Source organism: Aspergillus japonicus (genome assembly GCF_003184785.1).
Source record: "Aspergillus japonicus CBS 114.51 unplaced genomic scaffold BO86scaffold_17, whole genome shotgun sequence".
Lineage (NCBI taxonomy): Eukaryota > Fungi > Ascomycota > Eurotiomycetes > Eurotiales > Aspergillaceae > Aspergillus > Aspergillus japonicus.
This window is the reverse complement of record NW_020291654.1, coordinates 306,516-326,814: the sequence shown is the minus strand read 5'-3', so window position 1 is coordinate 326,814 and position 20,299 is coordinate 306,516. Positions and strand designations below refer to the sequence as shown.

The 20,299-nt window shown below is 54.5% G+C and overlaps 6 protein-coding genes across 6 annotated transcripts; 1 reads left to right on the top strand and 5 right to left on the bottom strand.

Moving 5' to 3' along the window:
* Positions 1-233: 233 nt before the first annotated feature.
* Positions 234-3,941, bottom strand: BO86DRAFT_388427 (histone deacetylase hosB). Its single transcript, XM_025671850.1, has one exon. It carries the CDS (start codon positions 3,742-3,744, stop codon positions 316-318), a length of 3,429 nt encoding a protein of 1,142 aa, XP_025528812.1. The 5' UTR covers positions 3,745-3,941; the 3' UTR covers positions 234-315.
* An 889-nt stretch (positions 3,942-4,830) lies between these two features.
* On the bottom strand, positions 4,831-5,031 carry BO86DRAFT_278642 (uncharacterized protein; the record flags this gene model as incomplete). The annotated part of the gene is made up of 1 exon (XM_025667298.1): positions 4,831-5,031. A coding segment is annotated over one exon (201 nt), but the record flags the coding sequence as incomplete, so codon positions are not given.
* A 687-nt stretch (positions 5,032-5,718) lies between these two features.
* On the top strand, positions 5,719-6,660 carry BO86DRAFT_64041 (uncharacterized protein). The gene has a single exon (XM_025677531.1). It carries the CDS (start codon positions 5,936-5,938, stop codon positions 6,410-6,412), a length of 477 nt encoding a protein of 158 aa, XP_025528810.1. The 5' UTR covers positions 5,719-5,935; the 3' UTR covers positions 6,413-6,660.
* Positions 6,661-8,268: 1,608 nt separating this feature from the next.
* Positions 8,269-11,663, bottom strand: BO86DRAFT_64018 (AP-2 complex subunit alpha). Its single transcript, XM_025677530.1, has 4 exons — positions 11,120-11,663; positions 10,708-11,042; positions 8,738-10,650; positions 8,269-8,687 (listed from the first exon to the last, which is right to left on the bottom strand). The coding sequence occupies exons 1-4, from the start codon at positions 11,569-11,571 to the stop codon at positions 8,595-8,597; spliced, it is 2,793 nt and encodes a 930-aa protein (XP_025528809.1). The 5' UTR covers positions 11,572-11,663; the 3' UTR covers positions 8,269-8,594.
* A 1,375-nt stretch (positions 11,664-13,038) lies between these two features.
* BO86DRAFT_447497 (putative copper resistance protein Crd2) lies at positions 13,039-13,795 on the bottom strand. Its single transcript, XM_025676591.1, has 3 exons — positions 13,415-13,795; positions 13,258-13,353; positions 13,039-13,196 (listed from the first exon to the last, which is right to left on the bottom strand). The coding sequence occupies exons 1-3, from the start codon at positions 13,572-13,574 to the stop codon at positions 13,117-13,119; spliced, it is 336 nt and encodes a 111-aa protein (XP_025528808.1). The 5' UTR covers positions 13,575-13,795; the 3' UTR covers positions 13,039-13,116.
* A 1,046-nt stretch (positions 13,796-14,841) lies between these two features.
* On the bottom strand, positions 14,842-16,772 carry BO86DRAFT_418147 (homeobox domain-containing protein; the record flags this gene model as incomplete). Its single annotated transcript, XM_025675066.1, has 5 exons — positions 14,842-15,221; positions 15,286-15,739; positions 15,793-15,925; positions 15,989-16,126; positions 16,183-16,772. The coding sequence occupies 5 exons, from the start codon at positions 16,770-16,772 to the stop codon at positions 14,842-14,844; spliced, it is 1,695 nt and encodes a 564-aa protein (XP_025528807.1).
* Positions 16,773-20,299: the final 3,527 nt, after the last annotated feature.

Here is a 20,299-nt window from a genome sequence, read left to right as displayed (position 1 = left end):
GCAAAGGCAAAGGCAAAGGCACGGCAAGCCCCAAGGCGATGGTCTTAATTACTCATGTCTTCTGGCGGTTGCTGGAAGGCTCCGCAACGGAGCGGAGATGGAGTCAACTGACCTGACTCAGCGTGGCGGTGCAACCACCCACCCACTTATCTGATGGCGGAGATTACCTCGGAGATAATACCACACCACTCAAGGAACAACTATTCTGCAAAATAAAAAAAAAGCTAGTCAAGGGGTATATCACAACACGTCACGTCAAAACAAACTAGATCAGCAAATTATAGCATGCCCTCTCCCAAAGAGTACACCATCCAATCAACGGTCCTCCGCTCGATGTCCCCCTTTCTCCCTCTTCTCCCCCTCCCCAACCCCAGTGCTGCCCGGTGCAAACCGAATCGCCCCCCGCGACAGCAACACAGGCAGCCCGTTCCCCAGCGGCTCGGACGCCGGTGGTAGGTACAGCCTCGACTGCGGCTGCCCCGGGGTCAGCGGCGGCGACATCAGCACCGCGTCTCGCGCGGAGTCATCGGCATGCTTCCAACTCCCTCCTGCAGAGCCACCCCCAGAAACCGGCAACGAGTCCACCGACAACGGGGGCATGACTGATGCAGGGGCTTTCGTCTTCTGCTGTTGCGATTTGGTCTCCTGCCCGGGCAGCTGTGGTTTGATCTCCCCCTCCTCCCCGATCAGCTGCTGCGACTGCAGCTTGGCCTCCGCCTCACCCAGATATCTATCCGCCTCACTACTACCGCGCACACCTCCCTCCCGACTAGCCACCCCGCCCGCAGACGCAGCGGAGCTGCTCTTCGCGCCCGCCCGCTTCGGCGATCTAGGCGGCTTTGGAGCCTTCGAAGGGACCTTGGCCCCGTTCGCACGCCTCCGTTCCTCCGCGGCCCGTCGCTCGCGAGCGGCATTCTCTTCCGGGGACGGAACCTTCAACTTGATATGCAACTTGCGCACCCCGGCAGCCAGATTATCGACATCATCGCCGGTGTGCTTGTTCTCCTCCTTGCTCGCCTCCTTGCTCTCCTGGTCCTCCAGGCTAGGCTGAAACTCCGGCGGCACTCGTGGCACAGGCGGCGCACCGTGCGCACCCTCGCGTTGGGGCGTGCTGGATCGCGAGCCTGCCCTCAACGCACCCGTGGCAGCGACCGCCGCGGCCTTGGACAGCTCCCGTGCACTGGCATCGCTGCTGACCGATCCGGCCACCGAAGGGCTGGCGGACACCGCGCTCTTCCTCCGCGCGGTCCGTACAACCGGTGACGTCTGCGGCCCCCGCTCCGGAGGGGCGTCGATGGTCGTCCTGCGCGTGCTGCGCACGGCCGGCCGTTTCGGCGTTTCAGCCTGGGGGCTGGGCGGCAACGAGGGCTTGGGCTTGCGCACCCGCAGTTTCATCCGGTTGTCCTCCGGCGGTGCGGGAGGTGCGCTATTGGTGCTGGGGGTTGCGCTGCGAGCCGCCGTCGTGGCTGCCTGCCGCTCCCGTCGCAAGCGCGATGCCTCGGCGTTCAGCTCCTCCGGCCGACAGCTGGTCGTCTGCCGATGTGTCGGAATTAGCACTCTGAAAAGCTCGTGGGTGGACGTGGCCCAGCCGACCGGCGGCAAGGGCGGGCGCGCCTCGGGCTCGGCACTGTAATAAGAGCCTATTGACCGGCGGTCGCGCGAGGGGTTCACGACTTTGGCGGTAAAGGACTGGGTGGGTTGGAAATAGGTCGGCGCCGCTTTCTCCCGGGGTTTGGCGGGCGCCAACGGCGGATACACCAGCGCTTCCAGTTCCTCCAGCATCCCCGGCGCCCACCACTCGCTGTCGTAGCCAGGTTGGGGTCGCACCGCCTCCACAGGCAGGGTGTCAGACAAGCCCAGACGGTCGGTCATCTCAGATGCCAGGCGATCGATCCGTTGGTCCTCGTCAATCTCCCGGGTCTCGCTCAGCCCCGCCAGGTGGCTGAGCACCCCACTGGTCAGCGCGCGATTGCTGTAGCCGCCCTCCAGGACACTAATGACGCGCCCGTCCGTTCCCAGCCCTTCTTCGTTCGCCAGCCGAACCACATCCGCCGTGAATCTGGCGTAGAACTCGGTCGGAACGTTCACCTGATGCCGCTGCATGCCGGCCCCCTCCCACTCGCTGGCGTCAAACCCAGCAGACAGAAAAATAGCCGCCTTGGGCGGGGGGCCAGTCGCGGCGCTGGCCAGTCGCTGCGTATGCAGTCGTAGGAATGCGCGCGCTTTCGCTAACAGAATGCTATACTTGGTCGTGTACAGCTCCCAGAACTCCTGGTTGGTCTTCCAGGGCTCCAAATGCACATTCCAGATCGATTGGCCGTGGGCCTTGTCGATGCACACACTCGCATTGCGCACCTTGTCCGCGTCGCCCGTCTCGCAGGGATACGAGTTGATGTCATGCAGACTGAAGTATCCCACCATGGTTCTCTTGTGCGCCGCAGCGTTCCGGGCGGCGGTGCCGGCTTTCATGTTCTGGTCCCAGGCGATCTCCTGCGAGCCATCGCCGTGATGCAGATCGAAGTCCAGGATCGCGGCGTGCGTCAGGCCGTGGGCCATCGCCGCATGCGCGATGCCCACGTGAACATTGTTGATCCAACAGAACCCCGATGGGTGGCCCGAGGAGCAGTGGTGGCCTGGCGGGCGGATGCAGACGAACGCTCGCTTGGTCGGGCTCGTCCCAAGGACCGCATCGACCGCCTCCGTCACGCCGCCCAGGGCGCCTTCGAAGGCTGCCAGCGACTCCGCGCAGAGATAGAGGTCCCCTTCATGAAGGGCGGGCGCGCTGTTGGCGGCGCTGTCCTTGCCCGCGCTGCGGGGTCGCACCAGCTCCTTGCCGTTCAGGGCCAGTCGCGACTCCGCCGCGTTGCACATGCTCTTCAGCTCCTCCATCCACTGCGCCCCGTGCACATGGGCCACGGCGGGCGACTGCAGCGACAGGGTGCGCGCGGTCCGGCGGATCTGAAAGGGCGGCACGGGCAGCTGGCGCGGATCCAGTTCGGGGTGCGGCGCGTGTCGACCCCCGGCATGCCGGCGCGCCAGGTGCACGTACGCGGCCGCGATGCCCAGCACGGTGGCTTGAATGCGCTCCGGGCGTTCGACGATGGAATTCAGGGCGGCGCGGGAGGTGCGGGGGCGCGCGAAGCGATGGCCGTAGCACGCATCATGTAGCAGCACCAGGGTGGAGGCTTGGACGTCGGTGGACTGGTGCCAGTTCATCTCCTTCTGCAGGAAATCGGCTGCGATCGATGCCGCCGTGGGCAGGGAGCGCTCCGGCGCCGTGGCCGCGGGCATGCTGTTGGCGGCGGCGGTTGGCGGAGAGCACCCCAAGGGGGAGGAGGAGGAGCGTCGCGACGTGGTGGTCGGACGCGGAGAGGCCGAGGCGCCGCGGTTGGAGTGCAGCGATGCGGTCGATGAGCGCTTCTTCAAGCTCGGGGTGGACTTGCGGCGATCGTCCGCCAGGGAACCTGAACTGGGGATGCGCTGAGGGGGCGGATGCGAACGCGCGGGGGGATCGGGGGGCGATAAGCGCGACGATACACGATCGGGAGGAGATGGTGGATGCGGAGTGGCGATGGAGGGATCGGTCGGCGGAGTATGCGTATGAGTACGGGGAGAATAAGAGGACGCAGAATAGTTAGAGCTTGATGTGTTTATCGCGGTCGTAGGTTGTGTGGTGGTGGTGGTGTTATCGGACACAGTCGCAGTGAATGACGCAGGCTCCGCATCGCGTTGTGAGGGGTCCATGACGGGCCCATTGGATGAAGTATAACACAAAGACAGAAGACGACAATCAGAATAGGTGCCCAATGTCTGACAGATTGTGAGACAGAGGGAGTTTATAAGAGTGACGGTAAAGGAGCAGGTGAGACACAAGAAGGGAGGAGGAGGAGTTGTTGTAGTTGTTGTAGTAGTTGTTGTTGTTGTTGTTGAAAGGGAGAAAGCGAAACAGGGAGGGGGGAGGAGAGGGAGAGGGAGAGGAATGAAGGTGGTTTGTTGTAGGTGTGGTTTGGTACGGTTGGATCTTCCCCTCAGGGGTTTAAGGGTTGAACTTGGAAGTACATCCATCCATAGCACATTCCACCCCCATCAATTCACATTTCACATATTCTATGCGAATGAGGAAGTTGACAGCTGACGTCTCTTCTTCTTCTCTCCAATACGCGCAATGATCAACAAAAATTGAATGTATTGTTTGGTCTTGAGAAAGGTTTCTTTTATTGTTTGTTGGTCTTAACACCAAAGTTCAAACCTGATGCAGCCCAGCCCATAGACAATGAGGGGAATCTCTTGTTGAAGCAGTGTCAATCACCAGTTCCACCCAAATAATATACTCCAGGGTAACATGCATACTGCACACTTGCCCCCCAAGTGCTGCTTGAAAATGGACAGCAAAAATTCCCTAGAATAACGCCCTGCACCCTGTTTCCTTGGTGGATTACACCAGGTTCATGAAACGCCTGTTAACCCCCATCCCAAATCCCGAATAAAACCCTCTAAACCCACAGCCGCAGCGCAGCGCCTTGCCAGCAAAGCAAAAGAAAAGATTAAAACAGCCACCAACACCGATACATGACAAAGGAAATGGCACGACGAAAAGAAAAAAAAAAAAAAAAAAAAAAAGGTCCAAGACATAGGAAAACAGGCAACGAGAGAATATTTTGTTTTTGGGTCAATATCCCTCTAGATCGTGCGCGATCGGAAGTGGAAATGGTACCACTTGCGCCGGCGGGGCTCCAGCGAGCTCTTCTCGCTGCTGGAGCCGCCGCTGGAGGAGCCGCTGGAGCTGCCGGTGGAGCTCGTGGAGGCGCTCATCATCGACAGGCGCTTGCGCTCCTGCTTGCGCTCGTGCTTGCGGCACTTGCGCTCCGACTTGAAGCCGCGCGTGGCGTGCAGGTGGCAGAAGCATTGCATGTGGACTGTTTTGACGTCGAGGCTGGAGCAGCTGTCGCGGCTGCGCTCGGTGCAGTAGTGCTCGCCGGCGGCCTCCTCGCAGTGGCACCAGGAGTAGATGGTGAGGTATTGTTGGCACATGTTTGTGGTGGGTTGTGTTGTGGAGAGGATGTAGGTGGAAAGATATAGTTCGGCGGGTAAGAGTCAATTCAAGTAGGGCTCGTCTGTTTAGCCGGAGCAGGTCTGATAGTAAGACAAACACCAACCCAGGTTCACTCGCGGAGGATCGACACCAAGGTTAAATATGTCAATCGAAAGAGACCCAAGAATAAAAGCCGAGACGTTCTCCGGTAAGTGCCCAAACTGAGGGTGAAGAATGAGTAATCGAGTCAGGCAGTCGGTGTGGACAGCCCTGAGGGGGGAGAAAAAAGGTCGCACTGGGCGTTTCTTCGTTCGTCCCGCGGCCTTCCGGGCGTTTCTCGGAAGGGCAAGTCAGACAAAGTGACAGTTTGCAGGTGGAGGCGGAAGTGGATATCCCGTCCAATTTGTCGGAATCAAAGTTTTTTTTTTCCCAGCAGGGGGGTCTGTTCTTTGAATCTTTTCCCGTGTTCGGTGGTGTAGGAGCGTCGCTCTCGGATAGACGGCCGTGAGATTCGTGTTGGTGGTTGACGAGGTGTTGAGTGGAAGTAGTGATAGTGGCGTAGTGTTGGAGTAACACCCAGCAAGAGGAAGTATATCAAGGATCTATACTTCCACCAGTCACCAGGACGAGTTGAAGGTGAAGATTGAGATAGAAGATAAGACCACGAGGGAAGAGGGGGGGGGGGGGGGGGGGGGGGGGGGGGGGGGGGGGGGGGGGGGGGAGTGAGAGGGGGGGAGGTTCGGTATATTATATTGTTAAGTTAACCGTTTTGTCTAAAGAGGCAGAGAAAGGAGTTCTAGCCAGAAGGGGGAGGGGGAGAGAGGGAAAAGAGAGGATTATTATGGAGTAAAATTAGATCTCGAGTCAAGTCGGTCGGCGATTCGCAATGATGCACGTCCCCCAATGGATCATGACATGGGGGGACGGAAGTGTGGAGGGGGCAATGGTAATCCTCAGCATTATATCATGGGTCATCAACATCATCATCGTCGTCGTCGTCGGTTGACTGCTCAGCTGTTCTGCAGCAGTACATGGATTGATTTGCTTTTGACGTCAGGCCCGAAGCGCTGCGGTGGAGTTACGGCGTTTAATTCCCTTCAGCAGGAGCAGCAGCAGCAGCAGCAGTCATTATGCCAACAGCCACACACCCACGAGGTACATCTGGACATCCGGCATACGACGGAAGGTAAAGCAATAAGAAGAAAAAAAAATCAAAGACCAAAAAGAAAGCCCCAAAGAAGCCAAAAAGGTCATGGTCAGGTCGCATCATCCGGGGGAAGAGTATGTAATCGACTCTTTTGGGAAGGGGGGAAAAGGGAAAACCATTGGAACTCCTTTTTCTCTCCCTCGGGACAGTCCAGGTACAGTAAGTACACTTAACAGTAACCAAACTATCAGGTCAAAAGTAGGCGACAAAAGCCGCAAATGCCACCCCGAGTCTTGGCTCGGTGTCTGGACCGTCTGGATCTTCGATTCTTTCTAATCGATGGGGAGTGAAGAAAGACAATCGGATCAGGGGTAGCACAGTTATGTACAGTACAATGAAGTATTATTTCAATAGAAAGAGCGCCCGCCGTTGTGAAGCGGAAGAAGTGCACATCAACATCAATTAAAACCCCATCATGGACGTCAACCCAATTGCACATTCCTGCAAGTGGGAATCAGCATAAAATATCCGGTGTCGGACCGAGCCAGGGGGGCAAGGGGGGGGGGGTGAGTAACAAAATGAAGCGAATTATGCATCAGGGGGTAACTAGAGGTGGTTCTTCCCCCCCGGGGCAGATCATTAAATTATCCCGACTCCTACTTTTCCTCATTACGACGCGGTTCCGGTCTCCGGTCTCTACGGAGTTACATTGACAGCACGGAGGAGAGGGACTGGACGGACTATGTACTAAGTGGTAGACTCGCAAACCCCTACTCAAGAGATGAGAGCCGACCCTTGATAGTAAATTGCTACCCCCTGGTCTATGCGTGCATGCCATATGGGATTTTGATTAAAAGCCCCCCCCAATTGTCAAACAGTAGTTCGACGGGACGTTTCTCTAGCTTCTTCTCGTGACAGCCACGAGGGAAGTAGAGCCTAGTAGACTATTGATTGATTAATTTTGATTAGGTGGGCATTCGCAACAGCCGAACGGAACGGCCTTTGACTCTTTGAATCGTTCTGCAGTCGACCATCGGGAATAGTTGCCTGTGGAAATGAAATTGAACCGGAGCTCGACTGGAGAAAAACCCAAACGAAATTAACGAAGATTAGGAAATAAATGGGGAGGCCTAGCCGGTGGGAACAATATTAATTAATTACTTCGAGTCTTAGACAGGTAGACTATTTGTTCGCTAGACTTAGAGAGGGTGGACACCGTGACAAGTTGGGAATGGGCCCCGGACGGACATCGAAGCCCGAATGGTTTGGCTTCTAGTGCGATCGGAAGAGCGAAGGAGAGAAGATGGACGGACGGACTGACTGACTGGTTGACTCTCTTTTCACCACTCACTCACTTAACTCCAACTCCAGCTAAGAGAAACCAACTCAACGTTCTGGATCGCAGTCGCCAAAAGGTCTCGTCTCTCACGTCCTCACGTCCTCACGTCATGACATCAGCTGATTTTCCGGGGGAAAAGGGCCTTCTTGGCTGTTCCCGAGACCAAAGTAACCGCAAACCACATCACATCATCCATTGAGACCGTATACTCATCATCATCATCATCCATGCATTTTTTTGCCTCTTGGGGCGAATAATGCATGGATGACGACGATGAACGGGTGATCGGGCATGACGAAAGCGGCCATCTGCACTTCTCCTTTGGAACCCGGTGGGGACCGCCACGTCCTGATCGGGAATCTGCCGGAGCCGATCTCCCGGTATCACGTGTGAGCTTGGACCCGAGCGGGCTTAGTCTGCTCTAACCCATGATGATCGGCCTGAGGGGGGAAAGGCCTGTGGCTGACTCAGCTGATGATGGTCGGGTCGATCGACCCTCTTGCTGACCTGATTGGAGGATCCCTTCACGAACCATAACCCCTCTTTTGTCTTTTCTTTCCCCCTCGTCTGTAGCCCCAGAACAGCCTTACCTTGACACTGCCAGACTGCATCATCGATCAGATAACATCATCGCTGTCGACATCATATCGGATTATCCTGAAGATAGAGCTTGGAAGGCGTCTCGCTCTGATCAGGCCTCCCTAGCCGTGGACAGGCTCAACACCTACGATTTACATGCAGGGCACACACATCAAGAAAACAAAATAGGCACCAGCGTCATACCCAACCAACTCCACCATGCGATTTACACAGACCACCACAGCAACGCGCGTACACTTGCCCACATTACCCATCCGCTAACATCAGAAACGAAGATTACTGCCCCCATGCAAAAAAAATAAAAAAAGGTATATACGGCCGGGGGTCAAAAAGTCGAACAAGTAATTACACAGGTGCCTGCGGCCATGTGCCCTCCCCCCTCGGAGTGAGCGAGGGCAACGAATAAGAAGTAAGGGGAATAAGTAAATTAGTTTTGGATGAGGAAGACCATTAAACTTCCGACGCTCTCTCCCTCCCTACAATACTCCTTGCGACAGCCGTTGCTCCATCTGCTTGGCCAGTGCTTGCGGCACCGCTTCTTGCGTGGCGCGGATAGTGACTCGGTACATCTGTAATTGGTCAGTCGGTCGTCAATCAACTTCAGTAAAGCGAATCTTACCTTCCGCTCGTAGTTGGGCTCCAGTCGCAGAAGACAGCCCGTCTTCCCGTTGACAAACTGATAGACCGCGCAACCCACAATGTTCTTCCCATTGGGATCGACGTTGTCCAGGATCTTCCAGCCAAATCCTTCCACCACCCGCCGGGTGAACGCTTCGCTGACATCCTTGGCCCGTGCCGCCACCGCAAAGGTATTCTGCGCCTCCAGCGGCCCCCCGCCAATCTGCCGCCACCGTTTGAAGAAGTCTTCGGCAGACAGCGCCGATGGCTCCATGAACCGATGCATCAGGATCGGCAGCTGCAGCGTGTAGGCCTGGAGTGCGCCAGCAAGGTACGAGATGCGAATCGTGGGCGCATCCGTGAATGGCCCGTGCGATTCCACCAGCAGCGTTTGCTGCGTTTGCCCGGCCGCCGGCACAGACGGCTCGGGCAGACTTTTCGTGTCAAGCTTCAGATTCGGGGCAGCGCGGTTGTCCAGCGTGGTCGTGAGTGACCCGACCGGGTACGAGGACTTGTTGGAAAGGTAGATCTTCACCACGCCCATGTGACCCCGATATTCCGATCGCAGGCCGACCTGGATCTGCGCATCCTCAAAGAGCACGCCTTCGTCGTTGAAGTAGAGTTTGTTGTAGCCGACATCCCAGTCGGGCGTCAGATGGGCGGCGCTGGCCATGTTAGGAGCAGCAGGGGCGCTGAGATCCAGCCCGGCCAAGTCGCCAGACGCACTGGGCCCGGCAGCTGATCCGTTCGTCCCCGTCTTTGTGCCGTTGACAATCGTGGTGAAACTGCGCTTCAGTCCCGTGTTCTGCGCCATCAGCATCTCCTTCTGGTCCGCATTGGCATCCTTGCCGCCCACCACCCATGTCTTCTTCTCCGTCGCGCCCGCCGTTTTCTGGTGGAGACGGGAGAGCAGGATCGAGGCTCGCTCGGAGAAGGGGGGCATCTCATCGCAGACTGTCCGGAGCAGATCATCCGTGGGAAGCGTCGCCAGCGACAGATATTCAAAGGCACGCTGCTGTAATTCGGAGTCCGGAGAATGGCTGTACAGGCGGAAGATGTGCAGAAGTTGGGGTTTGATTTCGGGGAAGAGGTTGACAAACTTGATGAATGATGACAGGATCATGGCCCGCGTGTTGTCAGTGCTGGTGATCATCTTCGCCTGCAGTGCCAAAAATTGCTCAATCGGGCTCGAGCCCTGACTGTCAGCAATCAGGTGGCCGAATTCACCCAAAACATAACAGCCGATCTTCACCAAGCTCTCATGGCAGTCGGTCTTCAGATAGCCAAGGAGGTTGTGTGCCGCGTAAGCCTGGAGTTCTTCGTTGTTGGTCACGATCTGAATTACGCGCTGCCATACTTCCTCGTTGACGTGGTCACCAGCCAACGACAGCAGCTTGAGTGTCATGTCGATGTACCACTGGGCATCCGTAGCGTATTTCTCCGTGAGAATGGCCACCTTCAAGACCATTTCCTCTCGGATCGCATAGTCGGCAGTTTGAAGATAGCGTAGCAGCTCGTTCACGATTGGGCCAGCATTGGTCGTGTCGCACATACTGTATACTAGATCCAAACCCTTCCGCCGAACACTGATGTCGCGATCTCGCAAGGAGCCAAGAATGATGCTCTGGTGCTTCTTGATGGGATCGAGGGTCTCCGCCCGAGCAGCGAAGTGCGTCAATGCTTCCAATCCTAGATAGCGTACGTTTGTCTCGCGAGATTGGATGTACTTTCCTAGCCGAGCAGAGATCTGTAGCATCAGACTGTGCTCGGTGTCCAGGTGGATAAGAAGGTTGATAGCTTCGAAGAGAACCGCATTCTGGGCGTTATTCTGCTGAACGTTCTTGGGCGCATCCATAGCGGAATTCATGATCTGCTGCAGAGACTCTCGAATGATCTCGCGGACATGGGTGTCGCCTGGCGTTCGGTTAGCATGAAGGGACCACGCAGCGGATCGTTGGTATGATCACAAACCTGAGGGAGGGTAGTACTGCAGCAAGCGCAGCAGCTTCACTTGGATCCACGGACATGGCACACGGTAGTAGAGGTAGTCGGGCGCAATATCATTGTCGACCACAATCCTTTTCAGTCTGAAAGCAGCCTTAACATAACACCCTGCGTATTCCTCCGGCTTGTCCTGGGCCAGTGCCATGACCAGCGATGTGACCGACAGAGTGACGCCCATGTCGGGATCGTCCATAATGGAGATTATGCGTTCCGCCCACTCGGCCTGTACAATGCCCGGGTACTTGCGATACAATCGGAGAAGGGTAAGGGCGGCCTTCTTCTTCACGAAGGCTTTGGAGGTCCTAGTCACGAGAATCAGCAACCCATTCTAACACCATCAAGATTCCCCTCCCCTGAGACCACCAGGCAATCAACTTACGGCGAAATCAGCAACCGGTGCACATCCGTCGAGAGCGCCTCGCCCATCTCCCGCCCACCGACGTTAGCCACCGCATGGAGCGCCAGACAGTTATTTAGCTCGTTGTGGTCCAGCAGATCCTTCCGAATACTGTTGACCACCAGGTGAAGGAGTTCGTGCTGCTCGTGCAAGAACAAAGTCACCGCCAGATACCCGATCTGCTTCTCGGAGTATTTGGTGGAGGAGATGAGGTTGACGGCCTCCAGGTGACCGAAGTCGACGTCGTAGCCCTGGATGTAGACGTAGAGCAGCTTGCAGACGTATTTCTTCTTCTGGTACCCGTTCAAGCTGCCGCCCTTGAACTTCTGGCGGATGTTGGCCAGCTCTTTGTTCACCCGCTTCTCTTCCAGCTCGCGCGCTCGTGCGTTACGCAGGTCGGCGATGAACTGGACCAAACCCCGCATGGACGACATGTTGGGCGACGGAGCACGGGGCGAGGAATATTAGAAAATAAGTGATTAGAAGGAGCGATGGGTGTGGATTAGAGGTGCGAAGGTCAGTTAAAGATGCTAGCTTGGCTGAAAGAAGAAGATAGATTGAGGCCAGTCGCTCCGTCGGTCGGTCTCTCTCGGACTCGGGTCGAACGGGGTGGGCGGATTCACTGCGTCCGTCCGTTGCATGCAGTTGTCGCTGCGTGATGGAACAATGCGGGGAGGTTCGTCGGTTTGATTTGTGTTTCTCCGCTCAGTATCTTCGGAGTGCATGGAACATGGCGTGGAATGCCGGTGTGGAGAGCGAGCGGAGATCTAGAGGAGAGGAGAGGGGGGGGGAGTGTAATCTGATGCGCACCAGGGGGTTTGACAGTCGAGTCGCAAACTGGCCGAAGGAATGGAATGGTCGGGAGGCAAGTGAAAACAGTAGATCGTCGTAGCAATTGGAGACACGATCGAATGAAAAAGGCTCTCGCTGGTTTGAAAGGAATGGTAGAAGAGAGAGAGGAGGGGGAAAAAGGTGAAGTTGTCAATCGGGGATCTTGCTGCAGCAACAGCAACAGCAAGTACCGCAGCAATGAGAGAGACCCTCTCCTCGTCAGGAGGGAAACCCAGCCGGGCCTCAGCCACTTCCGCGGCCAATCCGGCTGCGGAAACCTGGAGGAATGTTGATGCGCTGTGGCGGTGCATGCAGGGATCGGACTTAATTTCCTGCATTCGGCCTGCTTATCGTCATTTCTTCCTTAAGATTGGTCCTGGTGAAGTTAGCCAATGCTTGTAGAAACAGTAATGGCGCCGCCTCATCTCACCTGGCACATTAGTTTAATCTAAAATCTAAACTCAGCATAGCCTATGAGACATCCAGATTTGACTCTGCTGTATCACCATACAAGAAGAATCCCCACCCCACCCCTCCCGGTTCCTACAGGAAGGCACTGTACTGTCCGTCGTACCTATCTACTTGATGCACGAACCGTTGTGACTAGTGATTTTCGGATGCAACCTTATCGGATCCCAGGGTCTGCATCTTGGCGGGAACAAGGGAGATTTTCACACCCAGACCGCAGCCCCCCGCGGCATGTGTGTCCGTATTATGGTCCGTGTGGATCATTCTGACATACTCTACTCAGTTGCTCTTCTCATCCTCCTTAGTCGACTAGACAGACCCTGCGACGGATGATTCCCCTACCAGCCAAGGGTCAATTGAGATCCAGCATGTAGCGAACCAAGCTCTACGCAACGCTGCACACTGCAGAACAAAAATGCACCACACAAAGTAATGTTTCATAGGGCTCTAGCCCATTAATATCATTGTCTTGTAATACAACCTCATCCATGAGAAAAGTACCCCATGCTACCACCACCACCCCTCATAATAAAAAAGAAGAAACCGCCCGATCAAACTCCAGAATGAAACTCCAGATCCCCAAACCGTGCCATGCTGTGATAAAAAGAAGGCCCACCGAATGAAAAAAAAAAAAAAAAGGCAAAACGTGAAAGGATCAACCCCATCAGAAGATCTAAAGTTCAAGCGCGGGTGGTGAAGTCAATCTCGTTGCTCTCAGCGGCAGCGTCCACAGCAGCGGCCTTTTCACAGGTGCAAGAAGCTGAAACAGTCCCCATGTTAGCTGATGTTTGGACGTCGCTGCTAGTTGGTTCTGGACTTACTGGAGGATCTCTGGCCGCAGGGGCAGGCATCGCCCGAAACGGGGGTGTTCTCGCTGGGAGCACGCTCACAGGTGCACTGGCCGGCAGGGCGGGCTCCTGAGATTGTGGGTTAGTTTCAGAAAAAAAAAAGATACGGACTGTCCGGAGCAGAACATACTGCAAGAGCAGCGAGGGCCGGAGACAGCGTTCTCGGACGAGGCCTTGTTGCAGGTGCAGTGGAGGGCGTTCTCCTTGCCGCAGGAGCACTTGGCCTGGGCGGCGCAGACGCAGCTACCGTCGCCGGAGGTCTTGCAGCAGGTGGAAGCAGGGTTAACCATTTTGACTGTGGTGGTGGAAGTTGAAGAGTCGAGAAGACAAAAGATCGGTTTGCGAGTGAGAGTGGTAGATACCAATGACGTCACGGGTAGGTGTCGGTTGGATTGCTTTGATGTTTGATGCACGAAGATGCGACTGCAGTGTTTAGGGACGAAGTGACCGTTGAGTGAGAGATTGGTAGCTTGAGTATTTGAGGCTCTTGGTTGATGATGGTTGGATAATTCATTGCAGGGGATCAATAGTTTTTATATTCAACGTCGTTCAACTTGGTAGATTTTATGATTGGCAATCAGCGGCAGCTGATTGGTTGGCTTACAAGAGCCTCCGTGCAGTCCCGTGACTGCAGTTGCATTTGTCGATTTTTGATTCGATCGTCGACCACAGACACAGAATCATTCCAACAACATACCATGCTTGGGTTTGTAATACTCGCAAGCTGGTAGGATTTGCCACTTGGTGACCTGTAGAACTGATTGCTTTTACATCTCTTTTCATTGGATGGTGATAATGTACCTTGAACCTGGCCATGGCCCTGTTCATTCCTAAAGCTGCCATTGGACAAACGAATCAGGCCTTCTGTAACTGCCACTGCCACCTGCTGCATGGCTGCAGCATTACTTACTAAGTACACAGTACTCGGAAGTATGCAACGGCTCCACATCAATGTCAGCCCACTGGCGCATGACGTACTCAATACATATAGTGCTCGTAGAATCTGCCGGCCGACTCAGCTCAATGTTATGGAGTGCGGAGTGCGCAATTGTGTAAATAGTAGGCAAGCATTGATGGCAATCCAGATAATTAGACTAGAATTTAAGTGTTGTATACATATAAAACCGGAAGCCACCCAAGCCCAAAAGAAAGACACGACGCATGCTAAAATGAAACAATAAAAAGAGTAACAGGGCTGAACGGAAGGCCCTCGAGAATAAAAGCAGGTAAAGCAGTTTTGACGCCATGATACGTCCGGTCCCAGCCCTGAGGAACGGAATCCGGAATGCAGTGATGATAACCCCCTTTTTCCTTTCAAATCTTTTTGTGACGAAACCAAAACAGAAGCAAGCCAAGACGATGATTAAGATCAAGACAATATGTATATATCCCGGCAGACGAACGAAGTGCCAATATGTGCAGTGCACGCCAGAGGTAATGGGAGGAGCTGTTGAAGGCAACGATTAAATAGGTATGCAGAACCGGGCAGATTAAAGGGCGGTGTATGGTGAGAAAAGGATGGAAAGGAGATTTCTGAGCAAGCCATCGGGAATTGTGTCAGAGGTAGTTGGCATATTCGAAGGTCTGGTTGCCAAATTTGGCCCTCAAAGGATCGATCAATTGCGGCGGATTGTTGATTCGGTCTTCTGCAGTGCTGACCACCGGTCCTTGGGAAACACTACTGGGTTCCGACGGAAAGGAGGCAGGAAGGCTCATGCTGGAGGCGTTGGCTTGGCTATATGGCATGGCGGTATTCATGTGGTATGGGTGGTGGTCATATGAATAGGGGCGGTAGTCAGGCGCCTCCGAGACCGGGATGGATTGCATGGCGGGTATCTGCCGCCCATGTTGTTGCATATGTGCATTCATGTCAATGCCGCCAAAGGCCTTGGGTGCTGGCATGGCTAATGGTGACTGGTAGGTGTGCGCCTGCTGGTCTATCGCCATCCTCATTAATCTCAAATGCCCGATGGTGTCTGGGTGTGGTTCGCAGGAACTTACTATGCCCATCGACGTTATAGTGTGATTGTTGGTCCGGCTGTCCAGTCGGGGATACAGAGCCCTCGATGGCACGCTGTTGATCATACCCTACAACCATACCATTCGCAGACCTATTGAGACCATATTCCACGGGGCGACGACTGTATGCCATACTCGGATGAACCAACGGCTCGAGCCCAGGCCTTGAATATCGCCCAGGGTAGTGAAGTCCATTGTGAAACGAAGCCTCAGAAAAGCTGCTGGATCTTGGGAACGGGATCGCGCCGCGGTTATGTCGGTTCATGTCGGTAAGAGGTGTATGAGCGCCCCGATTCGCCATGGCGGCTGTATGTGTATAATCATTGAAGTGTCGATCCGGTCCAGCTGAAGGGAATCCATTTGTCGTCGAGGCTGAGCTGAGCGGCGAGATCACATAATCGTCATCATTCCGAGGAATCCCATCGGTAAGTAGCATCTTCAATCGTTAGTATCATTGCTATATGTGAATGTAGATTGGGGAGACGCAACAGGTGCCTCTGAGGTTGTTCTGTGATCAAATGGCGTCCGTAACACTTGGGTTGTATCGAAGTCATCTGGCAATGCTCTGGATTTCAGAATTCGCTCCCGGTCGTTGCTTGTGAGTCGCTTAAGCTTCGCCCGTCTGCATGGAAAGTGTCAGCCTCACAGCTGCATGATAAGGAAACTCAGGTGTGGCAGCGTATACCTGTTCTGGAACCAAACTTGAACTTGCCGTGGCGTCAAGCCAGGAATCTCTTTGGACAGCCGTTCTCGGTGAGCAGCATCAGGGTGTGCCTGACGGGTGAATTCACTCATCAAGAAGCGGGTTTGATTATGAGTCAGTCTGCCGTATCTTATTAGCAACCCGACGAAAACGGTCAGTGTCTATGATTTGCGCACCGGAATCTCTTCATCTTCTTCTTGTCGTGTTTATCGGGTGACTGTTTCTTGTCGCCATTTTCGGACGACGCAGCTCCTTCATCTGATGAAACCATTGCGGCATCTCCATCTCCTTTCTCCTTGTCATGCGCTTCTTCAAGTTTGAACTCAGGTGTTGTCTCTTTCGCATTCTGCGAAACGTCGGCTCCTTCAGCATGTGGATGATGAGGTTCGCTTTGGTTGATTTTTTCCTGTCCCATCTGAACCAATGACTCCGTCTCCGTCTCTGTGTTGTGGTTCACTAAGTTATTATGGGGATTTGTGGCCCCAATGAGCCTGACTGGGCTAGATGAGCCGGCGGCAGCAATCGCTGGAAAGGCATTCTCAGCCTTAATCACAGCGGGCTGCATGTCGGCCGAAGGCGTCTTTGTGGGCTCGCCTTCTCTCTCCCACGGCCCGGGCAATTTAGACGGGATAACCCTCGGCTTGAGTGCGACTTGCTCGCTGCTATTCCAAGGAGCTGTCGACCAATGGTTGGTGATGCCGGGAAGATGTGAAGTAGAAGGTGGTGATAATGAGGACAACCAAACACAGGGCCCGCTGATTGACATGGTAACAGAGGATGTGGACCGGTATACCATGCACAGATAGTAGAAAGAACAGCTGTATGCTGAAGGTGGAAGAGGTCAGGCGTACTGCAGCTGCGAACGCAGATATAGACTCTAACTTGCAACCCAGATGCCAGACCAGGGATGACAGAGTGGGTCTGCACGAGCTGCCGGGGCGCTTGCTGAAGATGCACCGGATCTCCGAGGACGGGTCGAAGACACGAAAGAAAAGAGGAGTAAATGGCAAGTTCTGTGCGTGTGAGACGCAGCAAGTAGTCGACACAGCAGCGTGGACGTTTGACGGCGGGCAAGCGACAGCAAATGAACGACAGCGCTACCCTAGTAATGATCTCCCCCTTGACTTACACTCCGGGGCGATAAAGGAGATTCTCGGCCTCCGCTAGGACCACTGACGAACGGCAAGAAATGAAAGGTCGATCCCTTTGCTGGGTCCAGGATTCAACCGGAGAGGGGGTGGATTGTTACCGGACAGTGGGTAGGAAGGTTATAGAAGAGATTAAACGGTGCCTAGCCCAAGCGGGTAACGAATGCACGATCTCGGGCAGTGGAAATAACGGAGGACGTTAAATGCAGGCCCTGATCACCTCCGGCCAGTGCGAGAGATCCACTTTCAGGTTGGCCACCGCAAGCACAAAACCGTGCTAGTAATGCAGCAGCGCACACGACGGGCAAGCTCCTCCCACGAACGAGTGAGGGGAGGCTGAGAGGACGAACGAGAGACCAGAAGGACAAGAGAGAGGAGGGGGAAGAGGGGAGGGGGGCAAGGGACGAATAATCTTCAGGTCCTCGTACAGGGTGTTATAGCAAACGATAGGTAGATGCCAGCTGCTAACGCGGAGAACAAACTCAAAAGAATGAGGGAAATGAAACTAAGACCGACAGGAACGAGCGTAAGAAAACAGGAAATTAAATGGAACGGGCCACAGCTTGAAGGTTCGGTACACGGAGATCCCAGGCCATCCTACGATTGTCAACTAAACCTCCGGAGGCGTAGCGCCTACTGAGCCATCCAGGACCAGGACCGGAGTGACAATGAAGGTGGGAACGAGGGTGGAAGTGGGAATCCAAAACGGGCTGGGGAGAGCCGGGGGATGCTACCACAATGGATAGGAGGAGGATTGAATTCAGTCTGGCTGCTGCTGTTGTCGTCGTAGTATTTTCGGGGGTGGTCGACTAGTCAGCAACCACAGGAATGACAGCAGCAGCTGTAACCGTAGTTGGAACACTTGCTGGAGAACGTCGTCATCAGACACGGTCCTGACCAACGAAGGAGCCTGAGATGACCACGCTCCGAGGCACCAATAGCCGTTAACTGGCACACCGCAAGACAAGAGTTGACTGGGATTTCGGCTTACAAGTGAGGAGCAGGAATTCGATATCAATGAAGGCAATACGTGGTAGGAGGTGGTGACTATGAGAATAGAATTGGTAGATGGGAAATGCCCAGAGTGTAAAAAGTATCCATGTAGAGTGCCGAATTCGACGGGCACTGTAAAGTGGCAACGTGAGAGGTCAAGCCGGGGACGTTGCCTACAGGCGTGATATGCGGAAGAGGGACTGACAGCCCTGCGGACGAATGATGCAGAGGATCATGGAAGAGCGTGGCTCTTCAGGTCCAACGGGAGAGCGCAGCGCCCCAGAGCTCACGCAGGGTATGAATGAGGCGGGAGGAACAATCGTCAACCGTTCCTACGCCATTCATGTCCCGCGCTCCTCATTGATTGTAAAATTTCCGACATGGAACCGGCGCCCGCAACCTCTGCATCGCATCGTGCGGGTCATTCAGAGTCTGGGACAGGTCCTTCCTAGTTCCGAATCCACCGGTCATCCTGGTCGTCAGCCAACCGCAGTAGGAAAGGGTCGAATAGACCCTGGTTATCGACCTGGCTCATCCAGTCACAGTGTGCCGTCTTCCCCCTTGGGACAGGAAAGATGGCAATCGGCGGTACGCACCATGTGGAAGTGCTGCCGACGGCACTAGTCGGGCGTTGGCTGCTCCATAACCCGCCGGACACCGGGCATGGATCGACTCATCGAGACACAGGAGGGGGGTCGGGGGTCATTAGGTTAGGGAGCCACTTGGCGATATCCCCACCCACCTTAGCCACCATGGCACCAACAGTCCGGTGGTGTGAAACAATTGACACGTGAGAAACAGCGAGAGGGGGTAACGAGCGAGCGACCTGAGGAGCTAGCCAGGGGAACATTAGACAGGGGTTACTATCACGGAGAATGGAGAGGGGGATTTGACTGCATTAAAGGGAGTTTAAGCGGATCGAGATCCCCCCTCCCATCTCCTCTTCAGCGTGAGCAATACGCAATGAAATCTAATAAATGTCAAATCGTATAAGACCGACAGAAAATTAGATTGTCGTCTTGTCATGAAAAGAAAACACCGAGGCTCTGGAGAAAAAAAACCTCGAGGTGGAGACGGGGCGACAAACCGTCCATCGGGTCATCGCATCTTGGGTACGATCCAGCAAAAATACTGGTTGAAGCGATAACCTTACCAGACTGTCATCTCAGGTACCGGTCAGAAAGTGTACCGGGCTTTTTTTTTTTTTTTCTCGACGGGCGTTCGTATTGTTGGTGTGTGTGTGTGTGTGCTCTAAAAGTCAGGAAGTGCATTTCCGCCCAGTCTCCACCGTACCAGGCGGGCAGGGCGGAAGAAGACACCGAGGCTGCCAGCATCATCATCATTTTCATCTTGTCTCTCATGATGTTATCTTCGTTCTGTAGCTGCTTGTGCGTCATTGTCAGACTCAGACAGTTTGATTCCTGTCACAGAGGAGTTGACGAGTAACGATCAAGGGGGAGGGGGGAGCTAGTAGTTTGGCGGTACTCCAGACTCCTCGGTACTTCGTACTGGATGACGGTGTGGTGGGTGCCATGGTATCTATTCCAGGAGAGGAGGAGGTAGTCGGAGAGGGGGGGGGGCAATGATTTCCAACCTCTAAGACTTCTTGTATGTCTCCTAGCCCAAGAAGGCTTAGAGGGAGGTCAAGCGGTAGAGAGTCCAGGTCAGACAGGGTTTTGCGGAGAAAGATAAATGCAGAACGGACGCCGAGTTTTCAAGCCTCTCGCGGCCGAAGCAACTGGAGAAGGAGAACTTGGAAGGAAAAGGTACCGGCTAGACTCCAGTTTAGTTCAGTTAGTCCAGTTAGTCCAGTTAGTCCAGTTAATTCAGTTAGTAGCGGGTTAGCGTCCCTCGCTAGTCCTTAGACCGAGGCTGGTGTGGGTTACTGGGTTTAGTCATCCACCTAGTGACCCGAAAGCAAAACAAGTCAGGACCACCAGGCGGACCATGCACACCACACTGCATCAGACTGTCCTGTAGGACCTGTACTGAGTACGAAGACCTTCTTATTCTCTGAACTCCTAAACCAAGCTTGATGCTAGAACCACGCAGTCAATCAGGTAAAGATAAAAGGAAATTGTCGAGAACAAAGGAACTCAAACCCAAAAATGAAGGGGGGGGGCGATTCAAAAAATAAAAACAAAAAAGAAAA